Source organism: Dasypus novemcinctus, chromosome 10 (genome assembly GCF_030445035.2).
Source record: "Dasypus novemcinctus isolate mDasNov1 chromosome 10, mDasNov1.1.hap2, whole genome shotgun sequence".
In the NCBI taxonomy this organism is placed as follows: domain Eukaryota; kingdom Metazoa; phylum Chordata; class Mammalia; order Cingulata; family Dasypodidae; genus Dasypus; species Dasypus novemcinctus.
The window spans coordinates 44,557,885-44,578,006 of record NC_080682.1 but is presented as its reverse complement, the minus strand read 5'-3'; the positions used below and the strand labels follow the sequence as shown (position 1 = coordinate 44,578,006).

Below are 20,122 nucleotides of genomic sequence, written 5' to 3'. Positions count from 1 at the left end.
GCAGGAGACTGACCCCTTGAGGCTGTTGCATGCCCTCCCCTGTATGACTCAATTCCTAATTTAAGAATCTTTAATCTAACTGGGGTGATTATTTAAAAAAAAAGTTCAGTAGAGTTTATGGATTTCTAACCTAGTCATCTGGAACATGGTTGCTTGACCTTTGGATAATCTCTTCCTTGTACATATATACTTGGCAGGAGCCTTGACCAAATTCACAACTATTCTCCACTCAACCTCGCTGGCTGACTAGCCATGGAGATTGTTTTCCCTTTATGCCTAATCAGCCCTTTCCTTAAAATCGGGGGATGTGGTGTGGTGTTTTCAACCTTTTCCACAAGGTTTGTACCTTCTGACAAGATAATCAATGGTCTCTGTCCAATCTGTAGGGAAAATGGTTAACTATAACTTGACACACACTAAAAGGACCATGTGGTTGGATAAATTAATCTTAATTTTCTTTTTCTCCCAAAGGTCAGATAGTGTGAGTGGGGTACATCCAGAGTAAGGAGGGATGAGTGTTAATTTCAGTGGGAAAATGAGAGGTGCTTCTGCTTTGGGTCTGGAGCAGCTCTACATGGGCCTCACAACAGTCTCCCCTTAATCACGATGATTCTTAAAATTCCATGGAATGGGATAAAAGGGCCAGAAAAAGTGGCCTTACAAGAAGGATAAAATGTTAGTAAATCAGACGCTTGAGCATAGTGCTGAATATTCTGATGGGGGTCAAAGAAAAAGAATGATGCTTTTATAGAAATGTTTCAGACTTGGAAATAAACAAACTTTACATAAGTCACAGATACACTTTTTTTTTAGGAGGTACCAGGGATTGAACCTGGGACCTCATACATGGGAAGCAGGCACTTAAATCACAGAACTAAAACTGCTCTATAAATTTACCTTTTATAGTCTGTTGCTGCAGAGGGATTAACAGGCAAATATTATCAATTTGCTTCTAAGTAAGGGAACTTGTTTTGGGGATAAAACCCTCAAGAAGGCAGTATGATGGATGAACTCAGCTTCAGTGATTTAAGGTCAGAGAGGGATTACGAAGAATCTAGGGGATAAGACCCCTAGATATTGCTGCACATATACTTCAAAACTTCCATGGCCTACAGGAGTCAGGGGAGCACTGATTTGTGGTACAAGTGGTACAAGACCCCCCACCCTCCCAAGTCCTTAAACAGTGCTGGAAGCGCAGTTCTCAAGTGTCTATCTCCTCCAATGTTTGGGTTTTAGGCTAAATCCTTCTTTTGGGCAGGAAGCCAGAAAATGCCACATGAAGATCAGCAGCCTCCAGGATTTCTGATAAGTGCTTGCTTATCATAATCTAATGTGGGAGTGGGAAGGAAGGAGAGAGGGAATGAGATACAGAGGGTGATGCGAGAACAGAGGCAATGGGATGGGTAAGAATCACTGACTCCAAGGTCCTGTTAGATCACCTGGTCCAATCCTCCTTATTTCGCACATGCTCATAACTAAAGGACACTAACAGAATAAGAATATGATTCATACTGAAAGTGACCCAGCAGCAAGGTAGTTTCCACTCCTTTCCCTGGCTGGAGTTAAATAGCTTTCAATGCACCTCACTGAGGAGAAATGCTTTTCACAGTCAGTCCAGTCCCAGACACAAGAGAATATCTAGGCAACAAATTCCCCAGTATTGACAGATGGTTAGGTAGTTCTGGCTCCTCTCAACCCTTTACGATTTTGGCCATTAATCTTTCCAACCCAGAGACTGGGTGATTCGTGAGTCTCCACTCAGATTTTGATGAGGATTGGCTTGGTAAACTCAGTTCTCACAAGCATTCACAAAAATGAAGATCTATATAGTCAAATGGACAGCTGGTCTTACTTAAAGGCACTCCAGATATATCTCAAGTAAAGGTGTCCTTAACACTAGTCAGGTGCTCTATAGCTCCTGACTAGTGTTAAGAACAAAGCTAGGTAGCCTGCTAAAAATCCTTCTCTCTCTCTGATAAAAGCACTACTGCATGAAGCTATAACACTCAATCCTTTATGCTAGAAGAGGATTATCAGGACCCAGGACCCCTTGGGGGGCTGGATAAAAAACCCAGCTGCTGATTCATGTATGCAGAGCCCTCGTTTTACCTATCTCAACTGCAGCTGTCTCCTGATATAACAACTGTTGACAGGGAACCCTATATTTACACCTCTCCCCAAGCAGATTGATCGCAGGAATTAGAATCAATATGCTGGAAGGAACAAATTTTTAAAAGTCAGTGCAGTGTTCAGCACGTCAATAGGGAGTGAGTCAGGTCATGGAGATCATTACAGTTCTAAGAGAGTGGGGAAAGACAATCTCTTGTACCACTTGCCCCTCTAACCCTCAAAATCTTAACTAATAGGCAGAGGAGCAAAAGAAAACAGTTGCCTGATCAAAACTAAAGAGGTCCTGTTTCTTGTTCAAAGAAAAGACAGGAAAAGAATGGCAGAGGCAGTCAAAAGAGCTCAGTTGGAAACCTTCTTCTCCATCCTTTTAAAATTCAGAGGAAAAATGTATTGTTAACCTCAACAAAATGCTTCCTTTTCCACTACATGTCAATAAAGCTCAGGCTGTTAGTCCAAGCAGCAAACTGCACTACTCAGATCAGTCCAGACAAGAAGCTAAAAGAGAAAACTTTGTGGTGATCTCTACACTGGAAATATCATCAATAAAGCTGGATCCTTGCCATGGTAGCGAGAGGTTGAGTGCAGTTGGCAGATCTTTCTTATTTGAACTAAGACAAGGGAAGATGACTGGAAGAAGGGGGCAACTGGAAACTGAGGCTGGATGAGCTATGGGAGAAAGTGCAAACAAGGGGAATTTGAGGAAGAAAGGAATTGGGAGAAGGAGAAATGCGTTTTGGGCAAGGATAGGGATTAAAGGAGGCTTTCCGTTTTCAGAGAGGGTTCCTAGAAAAGAATCAACTCCCTGAGAAGAGGGAAAAATCAATGGAAAACAGATGCCAAGAGATAGCTGATCTTTGCATTGGAAATGGATGGCTACATATCTTGTCAGAGGCTGAGAAATGCACATATCCCAGAATAGGCAGGGGCAGAAATACTATGGCCATTCTGCTTTTTTGAGTTCTTGATCTTCTTGGATTCATGAATGATTATTTAGAAACTTTAATTTCTTTTACCGTTGCTAAGCCTTCTTTATATTCTGTTATGGGGTTTAGAACTGTGGAATGTTGTTAGAAGTCTTAACGTGGTTATTTTAAACAAGAATTGGAATACCAAGTCATCCCCTTTCATTCGGTTGAAGCAAGAGCAAATATGTCTAGATCAGGGATTCTTAACCTTTTTTGTTCAATGGACTGCTTTGCCAATCAAGTGAAAACCACAGACTGCTTACTAAGTCCACACTATACTTCGTATGATTTAATAAATATATCACAACCACACTGACACGTCCCCATAAGAAAAATGTTTTTTTGAATTTCAATTTAAGCTCACAGTCCCCTTGTTAAGAACCCCTGGTCTAGATCATGCATGTCCAAACCAAAGCGCTAATAGAAAAGAAGAGCAAGCCGCAACTTCCCTTAACTTCTAGTAATTTTGTTACCCTCTGTTGCCATGGACCATCTGCTGCCTTTTTAAAAAAAGATTTATTTTTTTATTTCTCTCCCCTTCTCCCCCCTGCCCCAATTGTCTGTTCTCTGTGTCTATCTGCTGCGTGTTCTTTTTGTCTGCTTCTGTTGTTGTCAGCGGCACGGAAATCTGTGTTTCTTTTTGTTGCATCATCTTGCTGCGTCAATTCTCCATGTGTGTAGCGCCATTCCTGGGCAGGCTGCACGCCATTCCCGGGCAGGCTGCACTTTCTTTCGTGCGGGGCGGCTCTCCTTTCGGGGCACACTCCTTGCGCATGGGGCTCCCCTACGTGGGGACACCCCTGCGTGGCACGGCACTCCTTGCGCGCATCAGCACTGCGCATGGCCAGCTCCACACGGGTTAAGGAGGCCCGGGGTTTGAACCGTGGACCTCCCATGCGGTAGATGGACGCCCTAACCACTGGGCCAACTCGGCTTCCCCCATCTGCTGCCTTGAAGTCATTTCTAGCCAACCTTCTATGATTTGTTGAGACTTGTAAACATGGTCTTATTCACTGTTCCTCAAAGAGATCCCAAGGACAGTCAAAGGATTGACTTAAATGATGCTTTTTTAAAAATTATCTTTTTTTAAAGTTAATAGATACACACAAAAATGATGCTTTCTAAAGGCCATTAGGATCAAAGCACAGAGGGTACTTCAGCTGAGGGATCCATTTCTGTGCTGAATGAAATACCAAGACAATCACTACAAGCTGGAACGCACAGAAAATAAAATAATTTCTTCCACCTGCTCCCACATCTCTGCACACAAGTCCTCGAATTTCCTTAGCTTTCTAAATTTCACAGGAAGTGACCAAATGAGTAGTTGTTATAGAGATTCACCTTGGATGAGTCTTTCAATATATTTTACTAGATCCATTTTTTTTTGAAGCAAATATTTATTCAGATTAGGGTTAATATTACTTTCACCTTCTATAAATGCAAGAATTGCTTTTCCTACAGTACAGAAAGAAAAAAAAAAGTTTTGTCTTTCATTTTTGACCAAAAACTACCTGATAGGAATCTGCCACCACATCTCAGTCCTGAGATACTCCAACATTGGGCAGAATTGTAGAAAGGATTATTTCATTTATCCCTCAATTCAACGACCTTTCTTTCCCCAAAGATTTATTTACTTATCCCCACGCCCCACCTTGCTTGCACTCGCCGTCTGCTCTCTGTGTCCATTCATTGCATGTTCTTTTGTCTCTTTAGGAGGCACCAGGAACCAATCCTGGCACCTCCTAGCATGGGAGAGAGCTACTCAATCGCCCAAGCCACCCTAGCTTCCTGGTTTGTTGTGTCTCTCACTCTCTCTCATCTGTGTCTCTTTTTTGTTGTGCCATCTGGTCGTACCAACTCTTTGTGCCGCATGGACAAGCACTTTCACCAGAAGGCCCCAGATAACGAACCCAGGACCCTCCATACGGTAGTCGGGAACCCAACTGCTTGAGCCATATCTGATTCCCTCAATGACCGTTTATTGAGTAATGTGCTAGGCTTGCTGCTGCTGGTGGTGGTGAGTGGGGGTGCATATGCATGTATGTGCAGGGAAAGACATGGTACACGTGATTTCAAAGTAGTGCACATTCACTGAACAAACGCTAAGTGCCTACTGTTAGCCAAGCACAGTGATGGGTGGGACAGAGCAGGGCAGAGACAAGAATCTAGTTATCTCACATGTTTAAGCATCTTGAGAGCAAGGACAAGGGTCATTTTGTTCACTGCTATATTCCTGAACCTAGCAAAGTACCTGGTACATGGCAGGGACTTAATACAATTTGTTGAATGAAAAGAACATTACACAGTATACAGACTGCACTCTATTAAGAGGCCATGGAGGAGATTGTCAGGTGAATCTGTCATGGAAAAATTTGCCCAAGCTAATGGTTCTGACTGCTGTTCTAATGTTATTTTTAATTTTTTATCTTGTCCCCTCCCTTCTCTGACAAAATCACATCAGAGACACCTCTGACTTCTCTCAAACCCCCTCCCCCTTTCCTACAAAGTTCTGAGGAAAGGGACTTTTTGAGGATAGATGCTTTGTACCACGTTTCAGAAGTCAACTTTAAGATAATTGCAGCGGAAGCAGCTTTTAATCAACTGACAGGCAGCTTTAAGAAAATTAATGAGGACAAAATCTTGGGAAGGAGTAAATCATTACTGACAACAAAGCCGTCTCTCTTTTATCCCAATCTCCCCTTGAAGAAATAGTACCCTTCTAGGATACAAAAATAAAATAGCTTTATTTTTGGGATTTGCCACCCCCAGTGCCAGAAAAGATTAAGAAACAGCTCAGTTCCCTTAGATTTCTGGAGAAAACTCTGGATTGAACTAGAGCTCTAGGTCCCTTTTAAAGGTTAAAGTTTTAAAATACAGAGAAATTTAGATGATTGGATTATATGATTGGTAAATTCAGGGCAGGAAGGGAGGGAGTCTATTGAAGAATGGAGTAAGGACTGGCCAAAAATCCTACACAAGTGAAGTTATATGAAATGATGGTCCATGCTGACAGCTCTGGACACCTGTTTTGAATCAGGATCTAAGTTACAAATGTAGTTGACTTATTTGAGCACTTTGGATACCAAGTCTTTTCTACAGGTCATTTTAATGAACTTAAATAATAATAATAAGTCATCATCAGGCTCTGTGAAGATAGCTGTGAAATGGTATGAAAGAAAACAAGCCTACTAGTATTTCTTTGTAGTCAGGGTAACACCAAGGTATCATTAGTGGATATCACATCAGACATCTCCCATTCAAGGATAACAGTGAGTTGGACATTGGGAAAAGGAACTCAGAAATACTCCTTCAGATGGGGAAAGCCTGGAAAGATAAACATCTTGCTTCTCACTCTTTAAGCCAAATCATCTCTGTATTCTAGCACACAGGTAAACAGGCATGGGCTCCCAGGTAAGAGCCTGAGTAAAGTCAATTGTGGGCAGACAAGAATTAGAAAAAAAGCCCCACAGCATTAGTCCTTAAGGCACCATTACTAGTATTCTAGCATGATCCAGAAAAGCTCAAGGCAGGAAGTACTCATCAATTTTTCAACTTCCTGGAAATTTGAAAGATCCGTATAAAGAAGTCATAGAAGTAAACCAGGTGATGATTCAGAGTTAATACTAGAGAGGGTGAAAGGAAAAGAACAAGTTATATTGACAGGTGAGGTCTAACTAGACTCCACATGCAGTTAACAATTCCTTCTCAACCTTGATATTCTAAGCAATCACCTGGAGGGCTTGTTAAAACACAGAAGGATGGGCATCACCCCTAGGATTTCTGACTCAGCAGGTCTAGATAGGGCTTAGAATCTCCATTTTTTATAAGTTCCCTGGTGATGCTGATGTGGTCCCTGGTGACTACACTTGAGAACCACCACATAGACAGATTTCATTAGAATGTGGGTTTGTAAAAAATTATAGAAAATCTGCTTTCCTTCCTTGCTGCCAAGGACCTACTGAGGATGAGGGGATGTTTATCTCTAGAGCTAGCATTACTGGTCCAGGGCCCATGACACCTGTTCACATCCTCTCTTGCACCTCCTAGAGGTGTCTGTCATGAAGTGTCACAGGTAGAGTCCACCACCAAAGAGAAGCACTCTGGGTCAATAAGGAGAGAGCCATTATGTGTTGCTCTCTGAGCTCACGATGCTGTTCCATGGAAAAAGGGACAAAATTTGTATTCTGTTCTGGAGCTTCTTCTCCCACCCTGGTCATTTTTGCCAATAAAACAACCAGAGAGAAAATCAAAACCAGCACTAATGATATTCAAGTTTCCAGTGCCTCTGGCATCTGCAGGAATTAAGCAATGAGGAGACTTTTCAGTTTTTATTAAACCACTTACCTGCCTACAACCCCCACCTGGGGGAGTAGGGCCAAGCACGGGGGGATGAAGAGCACACACCTGTTAATTCCTGCGTTGCTAGCACAAATCCTTATTCTTGCTTTCTAGTTCAAAATGCCCTAGCACAGTCTGTCCCTCCCACCCCTGAACGTTGCTGCCTTTTGCCTCCATTCCAAGGTATAATAGCACTTACTGCTGATAGGAACAGGAAGAACTGTTTGGTATGATGGCTATTTCTAGTTTCATTAGTAATTTTATATTTTTGCTGTAATGCTTTCACTTGGTTACAACCAAAGTTATTAAAATGTGCAAGTTGCCACTATTTTAGAAAATTAATTGCAGTTTTCTGTTACAATATTGTGCCTTGTTCCAATTAGAAAATGAAAGCAGAGAGGAACACTGGCAGTTTGTGTTTCAAGAATTCAGCAAAACTTCAGCTCAGCAGTCTCTAGAAGCCTATCTTAAAAACAAAACAAAACAAAAAATTAACAAAAGGCCCTCGATGGTTCAAATATAAGGGAGCCAGACAGATAGAAAATAAGACTGAGTCATAAAGAGTAACATATCCAGTCTGGAAATGCCTAGAATGGATAGAGGGAAGGTGGAGATAAAAACTATATACCCGGGGAAGCGGATTTGGCCCAATGGATAAAGCATCCGCCTATAACATGGGAGGTCCAAGGTTCAAACCCAGGGCCTCCTGACTCGGGTAATGAGCTGGCCCACACACAGTGCTGATGCGTGCAAGGAGTGACATGCCATGCAGGGATGCCCCCCGCGTAGGGGAGCCCCATGCACAAGGAATGTGCCCCGTAAGGAGAGCCGCCCAGCATGAAAAAAGCGCAGCCTGCCCAGGAATGGTACCACATACACAGAGAACTGATGCAGCAAGATGACGCAACAAAAAAACGAGACAGAGATTCTGGATGCCAATGACAAGAATACAAGCAAACACAGAAGAATACACAGCGAATGGACAGAGAGAGCAGACAACTGGGGGGGGGGGCGGTGAAGGAGAGGGCAGGGAAGGGGAGAGAAATGAATAAAAAAAAAAACTATATACCTGGTCTTATTTTTACTGATTCGCCAGTCACATTAAAACTGGGAGGACTGAGGCTGGCCTCAGAAAGCAGAGATAGGTAGTATCATTTTCAAAAATGAAAATAACACGGGGAGAAAAGAGTCTAATATAATATAAATGATATTCAAGAAAAAAACCTGGAAAGCAGCAACAGCTAAGAAAAGATGTGAGGTGGAGCACAGACATCCAAAAACTGAGAGTTTGGTTGGAAACAGAGCACAAAATTAGCAAAGGATCAAAACATCACACACAAAATCACAATGATAAGTAAACCTGAGAATGTCTCTGCCTTGCTGATGGGGCTGAGAGCAGAAACCTAAAATAAGGAAGTAATCATTAAGAGCAGAAGTTATTAAACTAAGTACAGATCAGAATCACCTGGAAAGCTTGTTTTAAAAATACTGATACCTGGGTCCCTCCCACCCCATTCCCATTCTGATTTTAGATCTGAAGTAGAGCCTGTATTTTAACAAGGACTCCAGTTAGTTCTATAATGCAGGCTGTCCAAGGATCAGTTTGAGAAGCACTGATCCAGTGGTCTGAAGAACTGCTTAAAATAAGTGTGCCAAGGCGAACAGCAATTCATTTCCAAATGAGTTTTCATATGAGATTGTGTAAAGGATCATCTCTCAGGGAGAGATGTTACTTGGTGGGAATTAAAATATGATAAACTAGCACTCTGGAGGATTCCCTTGGAAAAGTCTGTTGGCCCAACAAGTTGTTCACCTCTCTGAATATTACTACAGTGAATCTAAGAGGTACCACTACAGAGAAGAGGAATTCTGAGTAGAAAAGCTCAGGGACACTCTTATTATTCACAAAAGCATTCCTTCACAGAGAGAGCTGGACATTGCCTACCTATACTTATCTGTGCAAAGAGGGAGCTACTTTACTGTCCCATTAAGCCCTTGCTCCCTGTTCTAGACAAAAATTCACTTCATGCCTTAAATGGTAGTAAAGTACAGCTATTAAAAAAAGTTGGTGTCTTCCCTTCCATCAGTGACTGAATTCAAGGACATGTGCTGAGTGCTTTGGTGCCTTTGGCTGTAACAGGCAACGAAGACCTGGAGAACCAGAAACCTTTCTGTAGTATGGGGTTTAAAGTCAGACTGGGTGGACACTAGGATGAGTGAAACCTTGTTGAGGTGCCTTGATCCTGTCTCCTGGGTGAAAGGCAACAATTTCCAAACTGGAGCTTTCCAGTTATTTTAGCTCTCTCTTGTGAGTGGCAGATGGTTCCTATTAAAAATCAAAAAAAGCCTCATTTGGAGGCCTGAGGAATAGCTCTTGTCAGGAGGCATGCGGAGGCTGGCTGGTTGCCTTGAGCCCCTTAGCAGTACAGTAATGGACTAATTGGATTACCATATCTCCTCAGCAGACTTTTCTGACTGCATTCCCTGACCTGCCAGCCCCATATGAGATAACGGATCCTACCATCTTGGCATCTGCTCTATAGTTGTTTTCCCTCAGCCAGATGTTCCTGGCTAGTTATGGAAAAGAGGAACCTTGCTAACATGGAGGACTGGCAGGCTATACCCAGAAGTTGGGCAGAAGCCCTGGTTTCTGGAAGAGGCTGGAGATGTCCATTAGAGTTGCTAAAATCAGATCTTGTCTCCTAATGATTATAAACAATTAGGCAGGGTTAGAAGAAGAGCTGTTGACACCAGGGTCTCTAGGTGGTGAAAAGCAGAAACCAGGTACTTTTAGCATTCAGATCTGCTTAAAATAAGCAAAAGAAGAATAATTAAACTAAAACTCTACTCCCATCTTCAAATATCTAGGTAAGAAAATAGGCCTACAAACTTCCCATGAAGTCTTCTCTTCATCACCCAATGTCAAATACGTCCATAGTCATGGAATTCAAGAATCACAACTTTCCTGTCAACTTTCTACAATGTCAAGAGCAGAGAATGCCTGGTTTCTGTTCCTTTCAGGGACTTGGTGGAATAGGATGCTACCCATCACTGGTTCTGCTAGTTACCACCTAGAATTGATGAGGATGCTTTTCTTGTGATTCTCTTTCATTCATTCAGATTCTATTAAATGTCAGATTCCTATAAGGTACTTGGATTTCATACAGATAAAACAGACATGGTCTCTGCTCTAAAGGAGTAGGAGAGAAGAATAACATGGAAACAATCAACTGCAGTATGGTGTGACGAGTGTCAACATGAGAGTGTGTACTAGGTACAGTTTTGGCACAAGGAGGGAGTGATCAATTCTGTTAAGGAAGGTTTCACAGAAGGGGAAGAGCTTGACAGGCAAATGAAAATGGGGGAAAGGAGGGAATTCCAGGTAAAGGCACACTGGCATGGAAAAGACTTGTCAAATTCTGGGAGCTTGAAAAGTAGTTCAGTATAAGCTAGATGGAAGGTACCTATAGAAGAAAGCAGGGAGAAGGGGCTGGACAGACAAGAGCACATCACACCAGGGCATTCACTTTCTATCACTTTACATATAATGGGTCCTAGCTTTTGCCCCCTTCTTTAAAACACATGTTTCCATTCCAGACATTCAACAAACATCTGCATGCATAGCACTAAATGAGGTATCATGGAAGGTATGCCCCCACAGAGCTGACACTGAACTTAACTGGGTAGATTAAACATATACACAACACAGCTAAGGGAAACACAGACCAGCGTATAAACAAAGTGCATAAAACTATAAATGGCTCAGACTACATTAAGTACTAAGGGAATTTACAGTTTCTTAGCTTGAGACAGAGCTTAAATATCATCTCATTAGAGAACTGTTCAAAAGCTTGACTCCTTTACAAAATCCTAGCCAAGTAAGCCCCCACGGGATGTGGAAAGCTCAGTCAGGCATACTAGTCTGGCTGAGTCCAAAGGCCACTAACACATGATGTGCAGAAGGCTTTTAGGTCAATTTAAAAAAGACTTGCCCCAGACAAGAAGGTCCTACTTAGGACCTTTTCTCTGCTAGTGAAATGGATGGGACGATTAAGAGCATGGTAGATGCCCAAAGGCCTCATCTTCCATCATGATTACAGCCCACAGAAAAGAACATTTCATAGTATACTATCACTTTTTATAGTCTGATCCTCAAAAAACTTTTCTTTTTAAAATAAGCATAAATAATTCACTGGGTCCTACATCTCTAGAATAAAGGTCTCGTTTTGAGATAGGGAAGTGTTCTTTATCCAAAGATACTTTTGGGCCTTTAGAGGACCTAACTCATAATATAGGGTGTGAGAAACACCTTTTTTCAAAATGAAGCCTGCTGATCCTGGCCTGGAGATCATACCATTATCTTTCATTACCCTGCCAAACCTCAGAGAGCTGCCATATAGCAGAGGCATGAGAGATGGCACTCACCCTCATGGAGGTCTCGCCACCATGGGCTTGCTGCAGCCTGAAGACCTGGGCCACCATATGCTCTGTGGAGGGGTGCAGCAGGATCCTTCGTGAGGCCAAGCCCACCATTACATATCGGCCCATTGGGGACAGGCTCACCGAAATGGCATTGGGACCTGAGGGCCAACAGAACAGAGAAACATTTCCCAGGGTTCTTGCCGTTGCAAGGAAACAACTTTCAATCTTTTCTCTTTTTCCCCAATTTATATTTCTTTGGTCACCCCAGGATTACCTCATAGAATTACAGTAAGGAGTATAACAAGGCATAGAAAGTATTGAGTACAGTGTTGGGCATACAGAAAATAATAAATGCTAATTACTGTTATCATATAATCACTTGGAAAAAACTAGTATCACTAGAAATTTTCTGTATAGTTTTCTGATTATTTCCTTAGAAACGGGATTGCCGGATCAAAGAGCTGACACATATTGGGGACTTTTAATACATGGTGCCAACTGCCTTGAGTGCAGGAATATGTCTATTTCCCCAAGCCATGACCGAAGCACCTCCCTTATTCCTGGTCATCATAGCAGGAGAATGGAAGGTGCTATTGTGGTAGGAAGAACTTTTATCCTGAGATTCTTCTTAGTACCAACAGCCAAGATTTTGGCAAAGCAATCTTCCTCTGGCCTGTGCCTCAGTGAAGCCAGGAGCAGTACAAGACCACTGATTCCACCTAAGCCATGCTTCACCTAGGAATGCCCAAGCCCAGACACCAGTGTCCCTCTGTCACCAGGATGGGTTTCCTATCCCTTACCAAATCGCTTGGTGTAGAGCATTTCGCCCAGGTTATGGGGGGCCAGGGAGTACACTGCTAAGATGCCTTCATCAGGAAAGCCCCTCTGGCTGCTAGGGATGAAAGCTGCCAGGAGTTGCCCATCTGCAGAAATGTCACAGCTGGCATCATTGTAGATCTTGCAGTTCTGCACCAGCACATTCACGGAGGCTGCATCAGACAAAGAAAGAAAAGAGGATAAGAAAGTTTGAAGTTGATGTTTTGAAAAATTCTGGGGCCAAGAGATTCTGGAGCCTTCCTAATGACCTGAATCCTTTCAAGAAATGATAGAAGCTCCTCGTCAATCAAATTAAAATGTCATGGAAGAAAAAACACAAGAAGCAGGAAAGATATGTCTTTTCTACCACTTCAATAGGAAAAGAAGGATAGTCAACAAAACTGTAATCGCCTCCTAAGTTTTAGTTCACACTTAGAAAACATCATTTGAGAGATTAGATAAGGAAGGAGTTATTAAAAATTGTTCCTGGAGAGCCACTCAACAGCTGTTATTGTTCAAAAGGTCAAACCTAAGATGAATGAAATGCAAACCCACTGATTCCCAGAAAATGATGATATAGATGGAGCTTCCTTGTGGGTAGAAATGATACTCTATTCCTGCCATGTGACCTTGGAGATGAAAAGTCTTTTCATAAATTTTTGTCTTACTTTCTCACTTAAGAGAACTGGAAAATTCAGAGACTTCAATTTTTTGGGCAATGCATTACTAACTAAACCTTGCTCTACAAACAGCAGAAACAAAGGGCAGCCCCAGCTGGATGGCTAAGGCTCTTTCATTTCTCACTAGGCTCTATCCCTATCCATATCCTAAGTCAATGTCCATCCATGGGCAGCCCCAGTCTATACTTAGTAGGTACTGAAAATAAAACACAGGTTTAGCCAGGCAGTAAGCTCAGCATGAAGTAAGGAGTGGGGACAGAAGGGGGCTGGAGGAGTGTTAGCAAGGAGAATCCTCTCCATATAATAGAACTAATACGTTAGCTAGCACTGTGACTGTACCTGCACATCTTGTTTCAATTTTCTTTTAAATCCCTTTCCAAGGCCCATGCACAGCTCCCTGATAGGAGAAAGTAGCTTACCCTTGATGTGAACCTGGAACAAGAGAGCCCGCATCATGGACACAGGAAGAACAGCACAAAACATTGAAAGTGACCAAGCTCTGCCTGGGCTTTGTCTTCTCTAGATCTATTTCATACGCACAGGCAGAGAGACTTTCTGTGCTCTCTTAATTTAAGGAGATTACTTTGGATGTCCACTGTCAGAGGTATTATGTTAAAGAAAAAAAAGAAAGATAGTGAAGCTCAGCAGTCTCACTAGATTCCAAGCGATCTACTATAGTAAGCCAAAAGACTTAGTAGACTTCTTTGTTAAGGACAAGGTTCCCTAAGAAATTACCTAAGGAAACAAAGAAAGGTTTTTGGTGAAGCTTATGGGGTTGGGGAGTCAGGGTGATGAATAAAACTCTGTATTTATTTCCCACTTTCCTGTGTGTAGCTAATGAAGCCATAGAGATGACAGAATAGATCAAAAAAGAACACATTGATTAGGGTGTTGTGCCAAGTCTCCAGGGCTGACACCTACAGTAGATTACGCATAACACTGAGGAGGGACCACAAGAATGATTCTGTTTGCTAACTAATAAAATAATGACATCCAAATATTCACTGCTATCACCATTAAGCAATACTGCTCAACTTCCAACCCACCATCTGCTTGTATGGCTAGATTTATCTAGTTAGCACTGGGACCGTCTGCTCTTTACTCAAGGTCCCAAGCCCTTTGCCAAAAACATGACATTAATATCTTCCTCTTCTCCTGCATTCACATGTGCTTCCATTTGGGGATACAGAACCACCAAAGGAATTGGATATATTAAGCTTCAGGAGTGAGCCCTACCTTGGTTTTCCAAGCTTTAAGGTGGCACAACCTTCAGAAAGATAAAAAGAAATGGACAATTTAGATCATACCAAAGGCAGGGAAAGAAAGTAGAGAAATCATACATTTCAAGTAGGACACGAAAAAAAATAGACAAGGAGATGGGGCTCTGTGAGCTATAAGATAGCTTTTCTCAGTTGTCATTTCGTCACATTTATTATCTCAAAAATGTATACTGGGCATTTTATCAAAGTAGGGCTTTTCTACAAAGCTGTTACATAGATCTAGCTCAGATAGTATATTAACATGTAATTTGGTCAAGAACAGATCTATAAGGAGCCTAAATCCCAGCAAAATGAGCCTAAATCCCACCAATATTTTAAAAAGCAGTTAACTACTAAGTGACAATATTAATTTCTAAAGGGGAATGTGGGGGTAGGAAGAGAAAACAAGTAAGGGGAAACGGACTTTGGCCCAGTGGTTAGGGCGTCCGTCTACCATATGGGAGGTCCGCGGTTCAAACCCCGGGCCTCCTTGACCCGTGTGGAGCTGGCCATGCGCGGTGCTGATGCGTGCAAGGAGTGCCGTGCCACGCAAGGGTGTCCCCCGCGTGGGGGAGCCCCATGCGCAAGGAGTGCGCCCGTGAGGAAAGCCGCCCAGCGTGAAAAGAAAGAGCAGCCTGCCCAGGAATGGCGCCGCCCACACTTCCCGTGCCGCTGACGACAACAGAAGCGGACAAAGAAACAAGACGCAGCAAATAGACACCAAGAACAGACAACCAGGGGAGGGGGGGAAATTAAATAAAATAAATAAATCTTTAAAAAAAAAAAAAAAAAGAAAACAAGTAAGGTTTTCCTTCTTTTGGAAAGCTTGGCTCTAAGACCCTGAAAAACTGGGCATATAAATAAAAAGTGTCTGTCAGCTTCAAATGCAAGCAACAAGCAACTGTGTTTGTGTTTGTATTATATTATGATAATCAAGTCAATGGCCATCTCTCTAATTTTGCCCCACCTAATTTCACAACTGCTCCCAGCTACAGCAGTGAGCTCAGAGAGCATGGCAAATGACAAATGAAATGAGAATATTGAAAATTATAACAGAGTTTCTTAGGCAGCATATTTAATTTCAGAAATTTTGCAGTTTGTGTTCTAGTTCACTTCTACCCTAATGAAGAGGATTTAGTAAGCACAGAATGATCTGGTAGCTTCATTTCGGTGAGAATGGGGTGGTATGTTCATAGTTTTCTTTTTATTTCAAAGTTCCAATTAGCAACTTACATTTGCTGCTTTTCAGCTCTTAATTTCCCCCATGGAAATGGAAATGCTCATTTACAGTGGTGAGTGGTCACTGCTTCAATTCACTTGTGCAGCTTCCTCTCATAAGGCCGAAATTTTTGTGAATTGATTTATACAGGGAGAGATTTCTTGGATCTCTGTTATTTGTTTTCTTGGGCCATAGGAAAGTTACGTACTAATGACAAAGGACAACTAATCCTTTTTGGGTTCAACAATATAAACAGTAGAGAAAAAGATGACACGAAATACAGCTAAGACACTGTGGGCAACCCACACCTAAAAACTTTGTTCTTTTTTATGACTTCCTTTACCATAATGGATCTCAAACTTTAACATGTATCAGAATAATGTGGAGAACCTGTTAAAACAGATTGCTGAGGTGGGCCTGATAATTTTCATTTCTAACAAGTTTCCAGGTGTTGCTGATGCTGCTGGTTTGGGGACCACACTTGAGAACTGCTGCCTTACTAAATAGTTGTTGGTCCCTGAATTGTGGCTCCAGCAACCTGCTCTTTACTTGAAAGTAAAATACATGTGGGCAAGGATGATGGGGCAGTTAGGTGGGCAGCTAAGATTGGAAATAAAGGCTAGGAAATAAAAGGTTTTCAAATCAAAACTGCTTAAGAGCTTCAGGGAGTAGCTCCAGGGGGTAGAGAAAGCAATGTAGGAGACAGCAGGAAGCCATGTTCCAGACTCTGCAATATAATCTCTTCCTAATTAAAATGATTTCCATGTGAAAATGCCCTAGCAGGGAATGGGAGGGGTTAGAAATACTGATGCCTGGAGGAGCAGATGGCTCTGCCTTCCTATCAGCTCCATAAATTATATACAAACACCTTGTACAAAGATCGATTTGCAGCCTGTTGCTGGCTGGCCAGATGAGGCCATGGGAGCGATTTAGCAGTTGCAATGCTTCTGCAAATGCATTCAATACCAATCTGGAAAGCCCAAAGGGGTTTAAATCAGCAGGAAATTTTCCTCTTGGCTACCTTTTGAGCCCCTCAGATTTCAGAATAAGTCCTCCTGCACAAAGCTCCAGATGACACTAATGTACTCCACAAAGGCACAAGTCTGCCCTACACCAGTCATCTGCTGAGTTTCCTAAGGCCGGTTCTTGTAGGACACACTAGTGACCACTGCCATTCACTCAAGAGTTTACTTTAAAACTCACAGTGAATCTAGTGAGCTACTTTTTTCATGAAAAGAGTTTCAAAATTATCTATGCAAATGAGGTCTTATTCACAAATTTCTAAATTCTTTACAGGTAGTAATTCATTAATTCTGTATCCCAAGTGAGAGAAACAGGTGGCATGTATCTTTCACCTAACTCCAGAAATGGGTTAGATGCAATTCAGATAAGTCAGATGACCAGCAACATAGTGGCAACTTAACCCATCACTAAAATTCAGAACCTGCAGCTCCCTGACATGGCCAAAGGCTACCCTCCAGGGGAAAGGAGGTGACCTAGAGAAATGAATCCTACAACAAAACAGATTGCCAACTTAACTTTGCTTACAACTGAATCTTTCAGAGGGGTGACCCAAGATCAAATCTGCTACTAGACTTTATTCAGACCATGAAACACTTAAATGCTAAGAACTGGAACCTCAGGTAAAAGTGACTGCCATGAACTTCTAGAATGCATATTTTTCCCAAGACCAAAATTCTATGAAATTCTATGAAAAATAAGGCAGTTTAAAAAATAGAATTCTAGGGAAGGGGACTTGGCCCAGTGGTTAGGGCTTCCGTCTACCACATGGGAGGTCCACGGTTCAAACCCCAGGCCTCCTTGACCCGTGTGGAGCTGGCCCACACGCAGTGCTGATGCGCGCAAGGAGTGTGCCCCGTAAGGAGAGCTGCCCAGCGTGAAAGAAAGTGCAGCCTGCCCAGGAATGGCGCCGCAACACACGGAAAGATGACACAACCAAAAAGAAACACAGATTCCCGTGCCGCTGACAACAGAGATTCCCGTGCCGCTGACAACAGAAGTGGGCAAAGAAGAACACGCAGCAGATAGACACAGTGAACAGACAACTGGGGTGGGGGGAAGGGAGAGAAAATAAATAAATAAATCTTAAAAAACAAACAAACAGAATTCTAACAACAAAAATGATTTAAATAAGGAAAGAGATGACCACAATTAAAATGAGCCAATCTGGTTGTATATGATGCTTTCTGACCAGTTCAGGTTTTACAAAAGCCATCTTCAAAAATGGAAGAAGTGCAAAGAATTAATAGGAATTAAAGGAGAATGACAGGAAGCTATAGTAGAATGAGTTGAGCTTGTGGAAAACAATGTGAAGGACAACCAAGGAGGCCTTATAAGCTATGCTAACTTCATATCGGATGCATGTACTCTTCTGGGTTTTTAATTTTTGTTTTTCTATCAAGGAAAATTACCTCCAACTGGGTGGAAACAAGAGGGATCAGAAGTCCATCACAGAAGAAGCAAGATGTTAGGAGAATAAGTGGATCTTCTAAATAAATACCACTCTCGGGAGTAGGAAAACACTTATCTTAAGAGTACTGTAAATATGGGCAGGAGAAGTGGCTTCAGATTTAGGGTCATACTCTCAAAGAATCATGGTGCAATTTCCAAGAAAAAGAAATGACAATAAAAATAGTTACCACTTATTGACCATTTACTATAATAAGTGCCAGGTACTGTTTGGACTTCTTTGACATCTATTAACTTGTTTAAACCTAATAACAATCCTGAAGTTAACATTATTTAATCCCCAACTTATAGACAAGGAAACTAAGGGGTAGATAGTACAGAGATTAAATAACCCAGGTCACACTGCTAGGAGGTGGCTGAGTTGGGAGTTCAAATTGGATAGTGCAGCTCAAAGTTCATGCAAGTAACCATAATAGGACAAGTGACAGAGAAAGTTACTAAAAAACTCTCTCTCTTTTGATGTGCCCTGTTCTCCAAGTTCTGAACCTTTGGGGGGAAAAAAAAGTAAGCATTTGTGATCTCTTACAGTAAAAAACAAAAACAAAGACCAAAACAAAACAAAACAAAAGAGCTATCTCTCCCTATGCTTGTCCTGCCCCAACACTCTCCCCCAAAAAAGCCTCAGGCCTCTAACTTTAACATAAAAAAATATAGTTTCAATACTATTTAAGCTGTTCCAGAAAAAGAAAAGGAAGAAAAACTGAAGAAAAACATTAGAACACAATGTTGATACCAAAACATATCGAGATTTTATAAAACAGAAAAGCAAAGATTCACCTCACTTATGAATATCTATGTAAAGAATTCCAAGTAAATCGTCAGGAGGCAAAATAAAAGAGATTCTACATTAAGGGAATACATGATGTACAAGTGGGTTTTATCCAGAGAATGTAAGGATGGGCTTAATGTTACAGAATCCATTAACATAATTCATCATATTTTTAGACCCAAGGAAAGAAAAAATATATAGGATCACCTTTATAGATGCTGGAAAAACAAGACTAAATTTAATGTCCATTCTTGACAGGAACTCTCAATAAAATAGCAATATGCTTAATGGGAAAAACTAGCAGCTTTTCACTGAAGTCAGGAATTCTATGAAAATATCCACTATCATCACTATTATTTAACACTATTCTGATGGTAGCAGACAATGCATTTAGAAAAGAGAAAGAAATCACAGGTGTACAATTGGAATGGAGAAGGAAAAATTATTACTATTTCCATATAATATACCTAGAAAAATCCTTGAGATTTAACTGAATAACTACTATAATCAGTAAGCAAATTTAGTTTAGTAGGATTTCAAAAAATAAGCATAACCAAAGCAATGCATCATCAGTAGTAACTTTAAATGTAAATGAGCTAAACTCTCTAGTCAAAAGGTAGAGCCCGGCAGAATAAATTAAGAAGCACAAACCAACTATACACTGTTTACAAAATACTCACCTTAAAATCAAAGACACAGTCTTCCAGGAAGATGGCAGACTAGAAAGACATGGGACTCTCTTCTCTCCCAGAAAAATAGTTAGAGGACAGGCAGAAACAGCCTGGAAAATATCTTCTAGGGTTTAGGATACCAGGGGAAGGCTGGACAATGCCCAGAAGAGAAAGAAGCAAAAGAAAAGAATCATGACAGCAAAACTGTGAGTTAAAAGCCACAGCTACAACTGCCAGCATCCTCCTCCACCCATATAGACATTTTTGAATTCTCAGGCCTCAGTGCCAGCAGCTACAAAGGGGGCCCCAGAAATCTACCTCCACAGGACAGGGGAGAGAGGGGGGTATACACTAAGGGTGACT

At 41.6% G+C, this 20,122-nt stretch overlaps 1 protein-coding gene across 8 annotated transcripts in view; it reads right to left on the bottom strand.

The window, feature by feature from the left end:
* The window catches only part of AMBRA1 (autophagy and beclin 1 regulator 1), a 197,029-nt gene that overhangs the window by 20,043 nt on the left and 156,864 nt on the right, over positions 1-20,122 (bottom strand). For all 8 annotated transcript variants that reach the window (XR_011649911.1, XM_004457908.3, XM_058306283.2 and 5 more), the window contains 2 exons: positions 12,656-12,844; positions 11,859-12,013 (listed from right to left, as the gene is read on the bottom strand). Coding sequence is in view for 7 of the 8 variants with exons in the window: in XM_004457908.3 (XP_004457965.2) it covers positions 11,859-12,013; positions 12,656-12,844 (344 nt within the window). In the remaining variant the exon portion in view is untranslated. The remainder of the gene's footprint in view (positions 1-11,858; positions 12,014-12,655; positions 12,845-20,122) is intronic.